Raw genomic sequence first — 15,195 nt, 5'->3', positions numbered from 1 at the left:
TAAGGGCTAACAGAGGCGTGAATGATGCTAAAGGGCAGTGACAAGCTCAGGGCAGGAAACACAGCTGCACTATATGTGACATGCACGGAGAGTCCAGGTGAAGTCCTAACCAGGGAAGGCAGCTTCCTGCTGCAGAGCTTTTTTTGTGCTGAAGGCCCTTGGCGAAAAACTGAAGGATCAGGAAGGACTTGAGAGTGGGAGGACGGATAAAAAAAAGGATCTTGGCGCTCCCCTCAGATTTTCATTCTGTTCACATTACATCAAGATAAATGTAAGCTACATTTGCTTAGATATTTTCCTGTGCCACATGGGGCACATAGAAGGATAAGTAGTCTTCAAACAGGAGCAAATTCTTGGCAAGACTGTCAGATATCAAATTTTCTTTAAGAGCTCTCTGACTGGTAAAGAATCAAAAGAGGGCTTACCTTTTAACAACAGCTTCCACTTCAAGAGTAAATACAGGATCAATCTGAGTGAGACAGAAACAACACAGAGATAAGTGAAACCTGCTTGTTTTCATCAAGGATGGCAGAAATGATTTAATCTGAATGATGTATAAACAATGACATAAATATTAATTTCTATCATGAACAAATCATTCTCTGAAAATTCTGTATTTTCAGAGATTGGGGTCAGGTTGGGGTGGGTGGCCAATCTGATTAATTGCAATGTGGGATTTGTGTGCATTAGCATGCCGGCAGAAAAGTCAAAGCATCGCAATTTAGGTCAAAGATGTTGCCAAGCAAGCCGCTACTTTTTTTTTGCTTTTTCATTTTATAGGTCATGGAATTTCCAAATAAAATCTGCTTTAAAGCACGTGTGCATTAAAAATCAAAGAATCTCAACATTTCAATCCTGGTTAAATCTGGGAATAAGCAGTCACTATAAATCCAGCAGGGGATAAATCACGGTAACGGCCGTAGTAAAGAACACAAATAATTTGGGTACTGTACTGATTCTGTGCTCTTCTATGGTTAGTGAAAAGGAATCAGAAGGGAAGGAAGTGTCCAGTAAGAAGGGGAAGGCAGATGCATAAGCACTCTTGGTGAATCTATCATACCTTTTTATTTGAGCTTTTGTGCCATTTCCCTTGTTGTGAGAAACAAATATTTGGGGCAAAAGCCTGCTAGCTTACAAAAACCAAAATAACATTATCGAAAACATTTTTAGATGCAATTCATTCAAGAATAGTACAAAGCATAGTGTGCACATTGTAGGGGAAGATTAATCCCAGTCACAGAGGAGCAGGATGTGTCATCCCTGACAGACTGACCTGAATTTTCCTCTTAATGACAGATGCTGTGCAGCCAGAGCACTTATTACTTGAATGAAGTAGCTGCGGATTTATAGTACCTCATGACAGCCGGAGCAAATCGTGTCTCGCTCTAATATCCATATTTTTAGAATTTACACTCACTTCATTATTAAAATTATGTATAGGTTTACCAAAATTAGAAATGTAAAATAATTGAGCAAAAATCTGGCCATCCTACAAATGCATTTTTTTATAATAACAATAATAATGCTTTTAATAATAATAATAATAATAACATACTGTATGTCTTTTGATTCCTTTAACAAACAAACAAACGCTTTCAATGTGATTCAGGGTTGTTGAGATGAATCACACTTCCACTGAACCATTGCATCAAACAACAAAGCATAGCGGAGCAAGAAGCGGCAGTCAGACAATGAATAAGCCCCTGGCAATGTCTAATTGAGTTGTTTTCGAACAAATCTTAAGCAGAACATACCTTTTGCCTCACAACACTGTTTGAAAGAAAGAACAGACACTAAAATAATGTACACTGGTGTCATATCAAAGCAAGTCAGGGGGAGAGAAGATAAAGACAAACATAGAGAGAAATCAATGAGTGCGAAATTGGAAATGAAATAAGTGAAAAAAAGAACAGTTGTTATAGCACTCAGGCTGCTGCTGGTATAACCTGACATTAACATAAAAGGTGCAATCAGTAAAAGAACAACTTTTTCAGTAAATGTTTGAAAACTCCCTCATCTCACTTGACTGTTTGGCTGACAGGTTGACTTATGAACACTATAAAGGCAGGTTACAAAAGTTCAATAGGACAAAAACAAACACATGTAGCCTGAATATGTACAGTTAATGTCTCCAGGATTGATAAACAGGAAAGAAGCATGATGGTGTGTGACAGGACAACAAACTGCTTTGGCTGGTATTATTACCAATACGGATATATGCCCATCCTTGTTTATTAAAATGAGGTAGCTCTTTTTAAGTCACTAGTAAAAGGCAAGAGCTAATCTGGAATAGGCCATGCATATGACAATGAAGCAGAGAGCCAGTTTGACAGAAAAAGACACAAAACCACTGGTGCGGCTGACCCTCGCCCTGTTTGCAGAAGATTGCCTTTTCCTCCTAGGGCTGCCAGTTAATTCCAGCTAAACAGCTAAAGCCAGTATCTCTGCTACATCCAATTAGAGGTCCCTAGAAATCCGTAGGGAAGGTTTCTATCTAGATACAACACAGAGTCAAGCTACAAAGGGAGAAACACAGCAAGTATTAATGATTGTGTACTTACCTTTGGCCCAATAATGACCAGAACATTCATTGGATTCTCACAATGCCACTCTAAAAGACACACAAATAAAGTGGTCATGGAAACAAAAACACAACATAAAAATGTAACAGCAGCAGATAATCTGCAAAATTCGTACAGCTATTCTTGCTTGGGGCAATGTACAGTAAGTTCACATTTTGAAGAATGTGGGTAGCACAATTTAGTGCCAAGAAATGCCAAGTGAAAATCCATACATTTTGTTCTATTATCTCAAAGAAACATCAATATACAATGTGGCACCCTGTAGTGCTTTACCATAGATGTGTGCAACATTATGAAAGACATATACATTACAAGGAAGGCCCTGATGTTGCTAATTAATTCTCACCATTGCACATATTAAGATATATATAACATATATAACATAGTCCCCATAGAAAGAAACAGTATAACGGCAAGACCCAACAGATAACAAGGAACAATTACTTCGTACGGCCAACATGATCCAACGAGAATCTCGTTGCACGTTCACATAAATGTTTTAATTAGCTGAAACTCAACTGCAGAGACTTCATTCCTAATTGATGAGGACATAGCTATTGCATCTACCCCAGGTTACTACAGAAAGGCAGTCTTTGCATCTGGGGGTTTACAGGACATGAAAAGAGATTGTGTGGCATCTTTAAATAGATGTACAAAAAAAATAGTTTATGGTAAATGTAGTCAGTTGGTCATTATAGCAAGGAATGTAACTCAACTGCAATCACCATCAACACTGATAGAACATACACAGAAAAGGTGGCCATTTTTCCCTTTAAGGTTGAGTAAACTGGAAACAAGCCCATTTTTTAAGCTGGGCTAATTGCCAAGTCACTCAACTATGATGTTTATTACATTGCTTCACATTTTTCAATACCAGTATATTGTAAAATAGATGGTAAACAGAATGTAATGCACCTGAAAAAACCTCCACCAGATAGAGGGGGTCCTTGACTCGTCTGAGGCCACAGACCAACAGGAAGACACGCAGCTCATCCACGTGCTCTATGCTCGCATCTGGAGAGAAGCCAGACACACACAGAGACAGCACCGAAATATCAAAACACTGCATAATGAACATCCCGAGTACATCGACAGATAATGAAAGCAATACATCACCCAAGGTCATGAGGAAAATAAGACAGCGGTGACTAATGTGCCTGCACAATTCTCTGATCAGAGTTGTAACACACGGCAGGGAAATAGACTGCTGAAAGCATCGGAAGGTTGAAGCCTAATCAGTGTGTAATGCGGCATCATAACTACAGAGCACAGTGTTCGGGTGACAATTTGTTCACTGAACAACACTAGATTAAAATTAGCTAACCCAACATCACATAACAACATCAAACGTTTTGAGAACCTTGCTTTTAAAAGGGAGGCAGGGCCAAATCGGCTCTTTTCCCAGATCATCCAACTTTCAGGATCAATCCAGAGATTAGTCAGAAGCTGGTAGGCATACAACTCTGATCCCTGCCAACAAGTACTTTTCTGCACCTGACCTTCCAAAAGCAACAGACAACAGTCCTGCCTCTTACAACACTGGATTATCATGATGGCAAGACTTGAATTACCTTTCCTACATTTTTTATCCCTGACCGCTTATGATCTACAACCACCAAAAAGTGAATTCCTTAATGTTGAGATGCTTAATGCTAGTGCTGCTAGCAGTGTCTGTTACAAACTTAGAAACAAAGACACAGCACGTGCTTGAAGCACAGTGACAGAAGAGTGAAGTCCCCTGCTGCCAGATAAGTCCAGATCAGGAGGCTGAAGCAGCTCTTTAATGCTATTAAAGAGCCTCTTAAAATGACAGCTAAAGTCTGGGAATTGACCCTGATTCGAAAACCAATTGTCAAAAAAAAGCTCTTTAGCTGAGGGATGTATTGAACTTTTTTTCACAAAGATGTATTAGATGAGAAAGCACGTCAGCCGAGGGTAACAAACATGTCACTTTCCCAGAAAAATAATTGAGGATAGCTGGAATCATACAAGAGCACAGATGTGTCAAAGTGAGTAAAACATTCTAAGAAATATTATGATAAAACACAATCCCCTTTGGATCTAAGACACAATTCATCTTTCCTCGGGGGGAGAAAAACAAAATTGTACAAATCAGCTGTTCTACGAGCATCTCTCTCTCTCGCTCTCTCTCCCTCTCCCCCCCCCCCCCCCCCCCCCACACACACACATTTTTGCCTTTGATATCAGAAGGGCATTCTGAACAGTCCCCTAATGCTTGAATCAGTATGTGTGTATATGTGTGGGAATCGATGTGGGAACATCTTTTTGAATAGCTCCTTTTAATCTGTTGTTTAACGGTAAAGGGTAATTAAGGCAACATATATTGCAGGGGGAGTGAACACAATAATGACTAAGCCGTTGTAAAAAGAAAATATCTGAGGAAATTGCATATATTGTATCAACAATTCTACACAACCTTATGAAAATGTTTGATAATCACATATTGTGTTGTATATGTGAATTTTTAAAGATGCTCACAAGCTTTGGCTAGTTTCCTTCTCTTAGGAAATATGTCTTTAAAATATCTTTAGTCGGAAAACTAACTGTCATCTTTTCTAACATGTGCAGAAGCTGTGTCAGTGATGCATTTTTAATGTCCACACATTCAACGAAAACTCATCATGGCAATATAATGAACAAGGAGCATGAAGCCACTTCCAAGCATGATGTGTCCCCTATGGCCCAAACACTGTTCTCTGATCATGTTCCCACACTGTAAGACGACAGTAAGCATTAAACCTGACATCTAACCTTCCCTCATCTCTTGATTCTTAATTAAATTATACCAATTGATGCAGACTTGAGGGAAGGCTTCTTATGTAACTTATTTAATATTTATGCTATCGCTTGAGGATCAGGTAGCTGGACAAGAGGACAACAACAGACCCTCTGCATGTTTACTCTCATCCTTCAGGGATTCAAAGCTTTGCTGTTCCTCATGTATGCAGCAACCTCACAAGGCAGTGGTGTTTATGGTCTTTGGATGCCAGTGCTGAAGCCAAAAGGATAACACATACAGAATAGTCACCTATCTTTACTCAGCTTTTATATTCACAGATGGAGGTCTGTGCCGCCGGGCCACACAACATATATTTATTCCAAACATTCAAACCTCCACACACTTTAATTAAACAACCCTATATTCAATATACTTCAGAATCAGAAATATTTTATTCATCCCAAACTGGGGAATTTTTTTTATTTTTTATTTTGTAATGATTGACTTATGTCACACCAGAATACAAGTTGCTGCAGGAGTGACTTCTTCGGGGAACGTGGTTATGTTTGAGCAAAACTAAAACATGATGACACTAATTATTTTAATGGAAAGAGCTGGTAATTAAAGAAGAAGGACATGGAATATGTCCTCTATTAGACAGCAGAGAAAGACGTTTTTAGTTTTATGCCAAGGCACATTTAAGAATCATTGAAGACAGATTGCAGGATCAGTTGTATATGAATGCAGCTCTGTGTATTGGAGTCGTCATTTTTACATCAAAACACAAGTAAATAATATGAAGTGTGTCTACTCTTAATGCTGTGGTAATAACACGATGGCAGGAGGGAAGAAAATAATTATTTTACTGACAAATAACACAGATAATTTAACACAATCAGACAGCACATATGCAGTAAATTAAGCAATGTTTACAGCTCCAAAAGGAATACAAAGTTGGATAACAGTGCTTTTATCACATCACTGAGGAAAAGCGCAATAGTAGTGACTCCTATTTCAACTCTGGGCAATTAGTATTTCTTCCAGCGTTTGTGAAGTTTTGTGACAAATGGCCCCCCGCCAGAAAGCTATTAATCAATTGTTCCTCTCTGTACCCAACTGTGCTCTCTATGAGCACTAATGTACCTTGGATGGACATCATTTTGCAATGTCCAATTTAAATTCTGGGCTGAGGATGCTCGGAGGAACAGTGCATATTAACTGAGCTATCCAAAAGGAAGTTGGGAGACTGAAGAAGAGAAGTGAAAAGGGAATTCAGCTACACACTCTGGCCTCTCGGACAATCAGATGCATTGAATATAGCTCAAAGTACGTTTATGCTCTTTGATTGGTACTTTTAGGTTTGGATGTATGATAGCATTCCCCATTTTGCTCTTAGTGTCGGCTGCCCAGCTTTACACTGCACTACACAGTCTAGGATCAATTGTGGAGGTGAGTCTAGAATATAGCAGAGGGCTATTATGTACACTACTGAAAACGGTTTAAAATATGACTCACCTGGGTTTAGCTGGTCAAAATGATACCCATAAAACCAATTTTACAAGTGATCTTAACTTTTAGTGTGCAGGTACCTTTTTCATTTCATTGGATCGATGCTGTATCCAGTACCTGTCCTAGTAATAAGGTTTTGTAGATGTGCGAACAACTATTCCTGCTAAAGTTTCAGACATTGCGTTAATAATTAGACGAGACACGACTGTCAGCTATCCAAAGCATGACAAGAACGCATCACTGTAATTTCAAGATGTATGATTCTGCCCTGCTTTGAAAGGGTTTTTTCATCCTTACGTCCTGTACTTCTAATGACCCTGAGATTATTTGCTAAATTCCTACTGAAGGCTAAAACACTTAATAAATAAACAAATAAAATAAAAGTCCTGAGTAGGACCTGCTGATAATCAAGTCAAACATTAAACAATAGCCAGAATAAAAACCAACAGAAGTAGTAACATTACCTGAGCTCCTCAAGAATTCACTCCAGCAGAATTTCTCACTCACTTCAGTCTGGATACCTATACAGATAAATGAAAAGCACTGTTCTTTCAGATCTTCAAAATCAACATCAATGTAATATCCACTATGTGGAATGATATCAACGTGTTTTAATGTTATATGGATAAATAAGTTGAGTGATTATAAAAAAGAAGGGTGTGTAACACAATCACATCCAATGTTCTTGATAACATACATTCATATTGGACAAACATACATCTAAATTGTATGTAAAATAAACAAAATCAACATACTTAAAAACCTTTTTAGGAGGTTTGTGTCAAAAGTGCTTCAGTGTGATCACTATGTGGTGAAAAGCACTAAAATAAGCTTCCACTGGTCAGAGCTCAGCCATGCAGCTGGCACAGGGCTCTGCTCTAATCTATGTAGGGACACTATTTGCCAAAGAAGGCTGCTCGTGGGAAACAATATGGAAGAGTGATTTGGGCTGTCCTCCATGGTAAGGTGGCCAGTGGCAAGAGCAAATACAACTCTGTACTGCAGACAGCATGATAATGGAGGAAAAAACGTCAAAGCTGATTAATGCAACACTTCAATGGCGAAACAGGGATTCACAGCATGAAGCGAGGATATCCATCCTGCAGAGCTTACCTTGGGGCTGCACATAGATTTTACTTCTCTGGGACAGCTTCAGAGAAAAAAATAAGAGGAAAAGAACTCTGATTAAAACAAATTCCAAACAAAAATACACAAGTGTTTTGAATCAATCAATTCTCAGTGTTTGTTTATACAAATTACATTTGATTATTGCTAACTGTGTTTCTTTCTCTTTGTGTCAGACAATAGAGGCCAATTAAAGCTGTTTGTGCTCCAAACACATTTAATCAAAACCCAAACTTTAGAAGAGAGTCAGGGGAGCAGTTGCTAAGATAATGAGATGGTACTAAATAAATCACAGGGGATGAAGAGGAAATTCACTGGATGTTATCACAGATTCATCCCGTTTCAAGGTTTCACGGTTTCATTGGTCATATGCACAGCATATACAACGTATGTTGGCAATGAAAATCTTATGTCCCATGCTCCTCCAACAACTCAACATACATGGTGCAATTGAGGAGCTTGAGACACAGCAGCCATCCTCGGCGCCATCTTGCTTCTGTGTGTTTTCTGTCACAATAAAAGCAGAAAACACACAAAAGCATGGCGATGCCTCTCAGTGCCTGTCCTGTCTGCCTGCTGTCAGCACTAAATGGCAGAGATAAAGCATGCGACTCGCCCCTACGGCTAGAATCTAATCTGAAAATAAAACACCATAATATTGTCTTAATGGCTAGCTATTACGTGGCAGGGCAGGATATTGTGTTTGTATTGTAAAAGCCCTTCTGTTATATGTATTGGAGCTGTCAGGCTATTGCTCTGTTGTAGCACCGTAAAGAGCAAACAAAAGACTTGTTTAAACTAACTGATTTTTTATCGTAGCTTTTTAAAACAGGGGTCAATTTTTTGTAAATCTTATCACTTGGGAGGTATTAGTTGCTAAGTGTATGTAGTTGATGTTACTGTTACAATCACGCCTACATGAAACATAGACCTGCACGTGCAAACATCAGTGCTTATTCCAACCACTGCTATATTAAAATGCAAAAGACATAACCATACCAAATATAATTCTGCATCTTCTTTCAATTTGTCAGTGAATGCAACCGCAAACCTGTCAGACAAAACAGTTTTAAAAAAATCATTATCACCCCTGTGAAAGTAATTTCAGTAAAACAAGAATTTCATTGCTGCTAGTTAATTTTAGAAGTGTTCAAGCAGTGACGATTTTCACAACAAAAGAGGAAAAAGTGGTGGTTACAGAAGTATGACACAAACTTCTGTACTCTAAGGCTAAATATGTGAGAGCAGAACAAGTGCTTGTGGTTTGAAGGCAAATGATTTAAGAATGCAAAGAGGAAAATAAATGCAATGTGGAGCAAAAAGCTAATATTAATTTGCCTATGTTTGAGCTTGCAAAACTTAATTGGCCAAAAGGCTCAGATATCTTGATCAAGGCTGTGTGAGAAGGCACTAGCAGCAGGAGGTGCGTAGATTTAGATGTTTGAAGTCACAAGACCTGGATCTCCCCAGTTCTACCAGAAGGCAATTATCCCTTTAGATTTAGTAGATGCCAACTATTTTTATCATAATGATAACCAAGCCACTATGGTTCTGATGTCAAGGCACAGAACAGGATAGCCTGGATAAGCTTGTGCACACTAACTTTTATCATGGTTTAACGATGGAAGGAGTGATCAAACAACCTGCACAAATGTATTTGGCATGCATATTGTCCTAATACTTTCTTATTACCACTTTGTTTGATGTTCAGTCATTTACCCATACACATATTTGATACTCTAGTCAAAATGATTTAAATACTTGACAAATAAAATTGGTGATCATAGTTGCTTCAGTTAGGACTTTTTGGAGCCAGGCACTGAATGCTAAAAGCATTACTGGTCAATAACACTACATATGTTTCAGTAATACATATTTAGTGACTAATGGCAATATACCATTCATACCAACTGGTCACAACTGTGGCAACAACTTTATTATGAGCTTGTGAAGCTGTCATTTTTTTCCAAGACTAAAAAAGCACATGATTAATTAAATTAAAGATGAGAGCGGTATCTTGAGAGATATCTTGATTGATACAAAACATGTCAGTAAGTGTAAATGATAGAATTTACTTCCTGGATGCACTTCAAGAGGGTGACATCTGCATTAAAAACCTCTGTAAAAGGAAGTAAGTGAAACATGTATGAAACATTACTGGCAAATTTGGAAACCAAAATTGTTGAATGACCACATTTATATCACACTCTTTATGCATAACTTGTCATATAAAAAAACCAATAGAATGCTTTTAGTTCCACGTGTTTTTCTTGCACATTAATTATTTTTCATATATTACACATTTAAAAATCAGAAGCCAAGCAAATTATGACAACTGTTCTCCACGGATATCTACAGAAAAATACATTTTATGGGTTAAAATAGTTTGCGGTAACATCACCTGGCTTTCTGTAGCACCTGCTCCATAACCACACGCTTCTGCTCAACTTTCACATCTTCATTTATATCTGTTCCACCAAAGATAACGCCAAAGGGTACTTGGATATCTGGTGTAAAGGTTAGACATAAAACAGAAAGGTCCTGACATTTATAGGACAGGTAGCAGTGTACTTGTATGTCTTATATTATTTTGACAAAAACACATGACTTAAGGTATGCAGACAAGTGAATAAGTCATATGACAGCGAGGATGTTTACCTAAGAGAAGTCTGCCTGCTCTGAACAGATGGATGGCCAGTGCACCCTCAAATGTAGGATTACTAGATATTAGGTTTGCCACCTCAGCAGGAGACTGAAACTCGGCTGCATCTCTGAGCTCACAAGTGTGTCCATGTGATTCAATGTGGGACCTAAAAACAAAAATAAACATGACTATGGATGGCTAGCAGTCAGGATGAATATATAAAGTTCAAACATTAAAGCTTAATTGCAAAAGCCTTTCCCCTCAAATGTTGGTTGTTTCCTTGTTGTCTACATCTTTCCTTCTAAAGCTGCATATTACTGAATCAGGTTATACTGTAGCTGACATACTAAAGCCACAGAGCACTAAGGTAGGTAGGTAAATTATTATGTTACAGATTACTTTTTAAAATAAGTTGTACAGTGAAATAGACGGTTTCATTTTGACACAGCCCTGGCTAACAGTAAACTACACTGCTATTGCCTAATGCAGCCTCAACAGGTAAATACTAGTTAGCTGTTGTAGCTAGCTTAGCAACAAAGTAAATTACCTTATTCTCTCAGCTGTAGTGTGGTTCCCAGTTTTAGGACTGAGGCAAGCAAGAAAGAGTAATTTCATATCTTCACTAATGGCCGGTATGACGAGCTAACTAGTTAACATGTAAACATTACTGAAAAACAGTTTGAATAATGCAGCAAGCAGAGTCTCTAGGTGCTGGTTCAGTAGCCTCGCTAGCTGAACTCCTATCACATTTCCTGAACCCATGCCTGCAAGTTACACGTAGAGCAAAGCTAGCACTTTAAGGCTAGCCCAATTGACAGTACACCCCATACTTGTAATGTTTACAAGTCCGTCACTTATATGATCCCCTGGAAACACATGACAGTATTTAGTTTCGAGACGGTTATTTAGGACTAACTAAAATAAACGAGAGACAGCTTCGTGTCTGTTGACAAGTTTGTCATAGACAATATCAGCGATAATAACACATAATGAAAAAATGAAACAACCACATCACTACTTCCTTGTATCGATGTTGCAGCGCAAGCGGAAAAGGAACTAACTTACAAACCTCATGGATAGGGCTGATCCTGCATTACTTTGCTGGGCATGCCGGGTAAATTTAACTTAGAGATCGTCTCTAGAGCAACGCAAGCGTGACCGTTTGTTGACTGCGAGCTATATGTCACGCGATAGTACTGTGACTGTTTTTTTTTTGTTGACTTCCAGTTCTCCTTTGACAAAGTATTAATTTAAGACGACCCAAAGTAAATGTTTGCTCGGCAAATATTTTATAGGTTAATGGAGATCATTGAATACCACTGGGACGTGTTTCAGTCATACTGAAGGTGATGTAAACGCAAACGTTTCGTTTTGCTAAAGCTAGCATACTTGAGGTTTATATTAGGTGCCTGTATACATACTGTATTATAAGGAAGGGGGCTCTTTGACACATCAGACGTGAGTTCGGTTTAGCTAGCCGTTTTTCTCTGTGTAAACAGTGTTGACAATGTTTGTCTTACGTGCTTAAAATCATCTGTATTTTCTTTACAGATTTGAACTCTCTAATTAAGAAGAAACATTGAGTTACTGAAGAATGTCTAACAACAGGGATGCAAATGAGAGCACCCCTCTGTTGGACTCTGGGAACAGACCTCCACCACAACCATCAGTTTTCCAGGGAAGAAGACTAGCATGTGCAGCCATCCTGCTGGCTGAATCTTTAGAAAGGATTGCTTTCTATGGCATCACATCCAATCTAGTCCTTTTTCTCAATGGTAGTCCCTTTTATTGGCAGGGCACTCAGGCGAGCCAGGCATCTCTGATGTTCATGGGAGTTACTTACCTGATTTCACCATTTGGAGGCTGGTTAGCGGATGCATACCTTGGGAAATTCTGGACTATTGCTTCAAGTTTAATCCTATATTTTCTTGGCATGCTATTTTTCCCTTTCATCTCAAATGAAGACACCAGGACACATCTATGTGGAGAAGAGGGGGCATTTCCTGTGCAACCTGCTGAATGTCTGAGCACAAACAGTACCCCTGCAACCAACGTAATCTGCCCCATCCGCGCCCCATATTGTGGCCCAGTAGTCTACAGTGGCCTTTTTTTAATTGCATTAGGAGTGGGAACCGTGAAGTCCAACATCACTCCATTCGGGGCAGATCAGGTAGAGTATGAACCATATTATTTCCAGATCTTAAAGTCTGTCTAAATAAATGAGGAGTGCTAAAAGTAGACATGGAGATTGGTTTTCAGACATACATAGGCCTGTGTAAGATTAGGTATGCAGTGTGACACCATTGAGGTCAAACATGTGATGTTTTATTTTTTTGCACCATGACAGTTCACTTAGACAAGCATCGTCTTTTTTGAAAAATAATAATTTATTGCTAACAGGAAGTAAAACACAACACTTTTTGGACTGGTGACAAAGAAAATGTCATATAAAATGGAAAAGTTTGTCAATGGGGTCATTGTTTTCAGAATAATCTAACTATGAGAAGTTAAAACCTCTCACAGGGAACTGGCAGGGTGATTTGATTAGTTACTGATCCCACTATGCTCATTACAAGTTCTTCACGTCTCTCTGTCAATGCTCCTTTTGATCATGTTCAAACATACACAACACACAACATCAAGCAAAATCCATACATTGTAGGGACACAAATAAACACAGAGACGGGTACGCCCACACAACAGAAAAAACAACAGCAATATATAGAATAAGAATTCTACATTTGGCTTGCGTTCGAGCAAAACAAATTATAGAAACTGACAAAGCATGACTTGTTTTTAACTAGATGATCTGTGTTACTGAGAGGTACAATTTCCCTACAAGTTCTCCTCCAGCTCGAAGTCCTAATTGAGTAATAGTAGGAACTGCTAATACTTGAAATGTTCTTGGTTTTAGCAAAATACAATATTTACTGTTGCATGTGAACAGATTTCTGAAAATAATATGCAACTTGATCTTAGTAATCATAAAGATAGAGGATTTCTGTAGCTGCTGTCGTTCTGTGCAGCTAACTGATGATGGATCGAGTTTAAAACTAGGACATCAAATGAAAGCAGGACACAGGAGAAAAGGACACTGTGTGGCAGCTCTCTGCAATGTCCACCAGCCTATGATCATTGTAGTATTTATACCTGATCATATTCTGTATTTGATGGATGGTCAACAGTGAAACAAGAGAGTAAATTAGATGTTTGTCTTGTCGTGACGTGACTAAATGCTGGAGGGAACACAACCACTTACTCTGATTAAACTTGTGTCAAAACTAAATGTAGGAGCCATTAAAGTACGCTTCTCTACGTATAGATTATTTTCAGACTGTATTATAATGCAGTTTTAGTTGATACCTGGCAATCAGAGGGTCTGAATCAGATAAGGAATACACTCAGAATGTGCTGTTTATTATAAGTTCTAAAAAACACCTCCACTCGTTTCATCTTATACTTCTACCAATTTGATATTGATATTGAAATATAGTAGTATAATAGTAATTTTGTGACCTCACATCCTCTTGTCTGTGTCAGCTTGGTCCTCATCATCAGGGCAGTTTTTTTAATTTTTATTTATTGTCAGGATTTTAAAAGCTAGATCTTTTAAAAACAGATGTAGCTTTGCCCATTGCAATTGCCTTTTAAATGCAGAAGATTTCTAGACTTCACTTGCATATCAAAGTGCTGACGAACACAAATTCTTTATAGCTGACACATGCTGCTAGTTTACTATCGATCTGATTTGACAAACAGCTGTAAAGCTTTTCAGAGTTCAAGATCTCTTTTATTAGACCCATATTTTTTTTTCTTCCTGTATGTTTGACCAACTTACAATGACATGGTTTGTTGCACTGTATATGATCTTAGGTCAAAGACAGAGGACCCGAGGCCACGCGCAGATTCTTCAACTGGTTCTACTGGTGCATCAATTTAGGAGCTATCCTGTCTCTGGGATGTGTGGCCTACATCCAGCAGAACTACAATTTTTGGGTTGGCTACATCATCCCCACCGTGTGCCTCGGGATATCCTTCATGGTCTTTCTCCTGGGCCGTACTGTCTTCATCAACAAACCCGCTGATGGCAGCGCCTTCACAGATATGTTCAGGATCCTGGGCTATGCATGCTGCTCTAAGAAACCAAAGGAGCCGAACCTTCTCCGGTGAGAGCGACATGTCACCTCTGTGTGTTGGTTATTTTACAGCATTTTATGTAATGATGGGATAAAGATGACGATATGATGATAAAGTGATAAAGTAATTCCCTGAATGACAAACAGCACGCACACAGTATCCGCCAAACAAATCATGTTTCAATCCCAAAAGGAATGCTCTTTCCAACAGAGTAACAAGTATTTTTGTTCATGGCAAATGTTGACTCCAGTGGATAGCACAGCTAGCTGCTACAGGTATACTTTTATGTTGAAACCTCCTTTGATCCCTCGTATAATTATTTTCTACCCACCGGTCCAGGCGTTTATCTTCATTCCCTGTGGCGTGGAGTTATTCTGAAGTGCTATTACTTGACTTTGAACCAAAGTACCACAATTGGTTCAAAAAACATGACATTGAATATTTTAAATTTGCCAATT

At 38.6% G+C, this 15,195-nt stretch overlaps 2 protein-coding genes across 5 annotated transcripts in view; one reads left to right on the top strand and one right to left on the bottom strand.

Annotated features, from left to right (window-relative positions):
* glt1d1 (glycosyltransferase 1 domain containing 1) overlaps nucleotides 1-11,765 on the bottom strand; it is a 14,727-nt gene extending 2,962 nt beyond the window's left edge. For 2 of the 3 annotated variants that reach the window (XM_063898344.1, XM_063898346.1), the window contains exons 1-9: nucleotides 11,148-11,633; nucleotides 10,615-10,766; nucleotides 10,358-10,463; nucleotides 8,956-9,007; nucleotides 7,945-7,981; nucleotides 7,296-7,352; nucleotides 3,498-3,596; nucleotides 2,562-2,611; nucleotides 426-469 (exon numbers count right to left, since the gene is read on the bottom strand). In XM_063898344.1, the coding sequence (XP_063754414.1) occupies nucleotides 426-469; nucleotides 2,562-2,611; nucleotides 3,498-3,596; nucleotides 7,296-7,352; nucleotides 7,945-7,981; nucleotides 8,956-9,007; nucleotides 10,358-10,463; nucleotides 10,615-10,766; nucleotides 11,148-11,215 (665 nt within the window). In that variant the 5' untranslated portion in view covers nucleotides 11,216-11,633. Of the gene's footprint in view, nucleotides 1-425; nucleotides 470-2,561; nucleotides 2,612-3,497; nucleotides 3,597-7,295; nucleotides 7,353-7,944; nucleotides 7,982-8,955; nucleotides 9,008-10,357; nucleotides 10,464-10,614; nucleotides 10,767-11,147; nucleotides 11,634-11,669 lie in introns of those variants that run through there. The other variant, XM_063898345.1, reaches the window with a different exon arrangement.
* The window catches only part of slc15a4 (solute carrier family 15 member 4), a 24,216-nt gene continuing 20,738 nt past the window's right edge, over nucleotides 11,718-15,195 (top strand). The window contains exons 1-3 of one of the 2 annotated variants that reach the window (XM_063898341.1): nucleotides 11,718-11,946; nucleotides 12,152-12,770; nucleotides 14,474-14,766. In XM_063898341.1, coding sequence (XP_063754411.1) covers nucleotides 12,195-12,770; nucleotides 14,474-14,766 — 869 coding nt within the window. In that variant the 5' untranslated portion in view covers nucleotides 11,718-11,946; nucleotides 12,152-12,194. Of the gene's footprint in view, nucleotides 12,059-12,151; nucleotides 12,771-14,473; nucleotides 14,767-15,195 lie in introns of both variants that reach the window. The other variant, XM_063898343.1, reaches the window with a different exon arrangement.

The sequence above is a fragment of the Eleginops maclovinus genome, chromosome 12, assembly GCF_036324505.1.
Source record: "Eleginops maclovinus isolate JMC-PN-2008 ecotype Puerto Natales chromosome 12, JC_Emac_rtc_rv5, whole genome shotgun sequence".
In the NCBI taxonomy this organism is placed as follows: Eukaryota; Metazoa; Chordata; class Actinopteri; order Perciformes; family Eleginopidae; genus Eleginops; species Eleginops maclovinus.
This window is presented reverse-complemented; position numbering and strand designations above follow the sequence as displayed.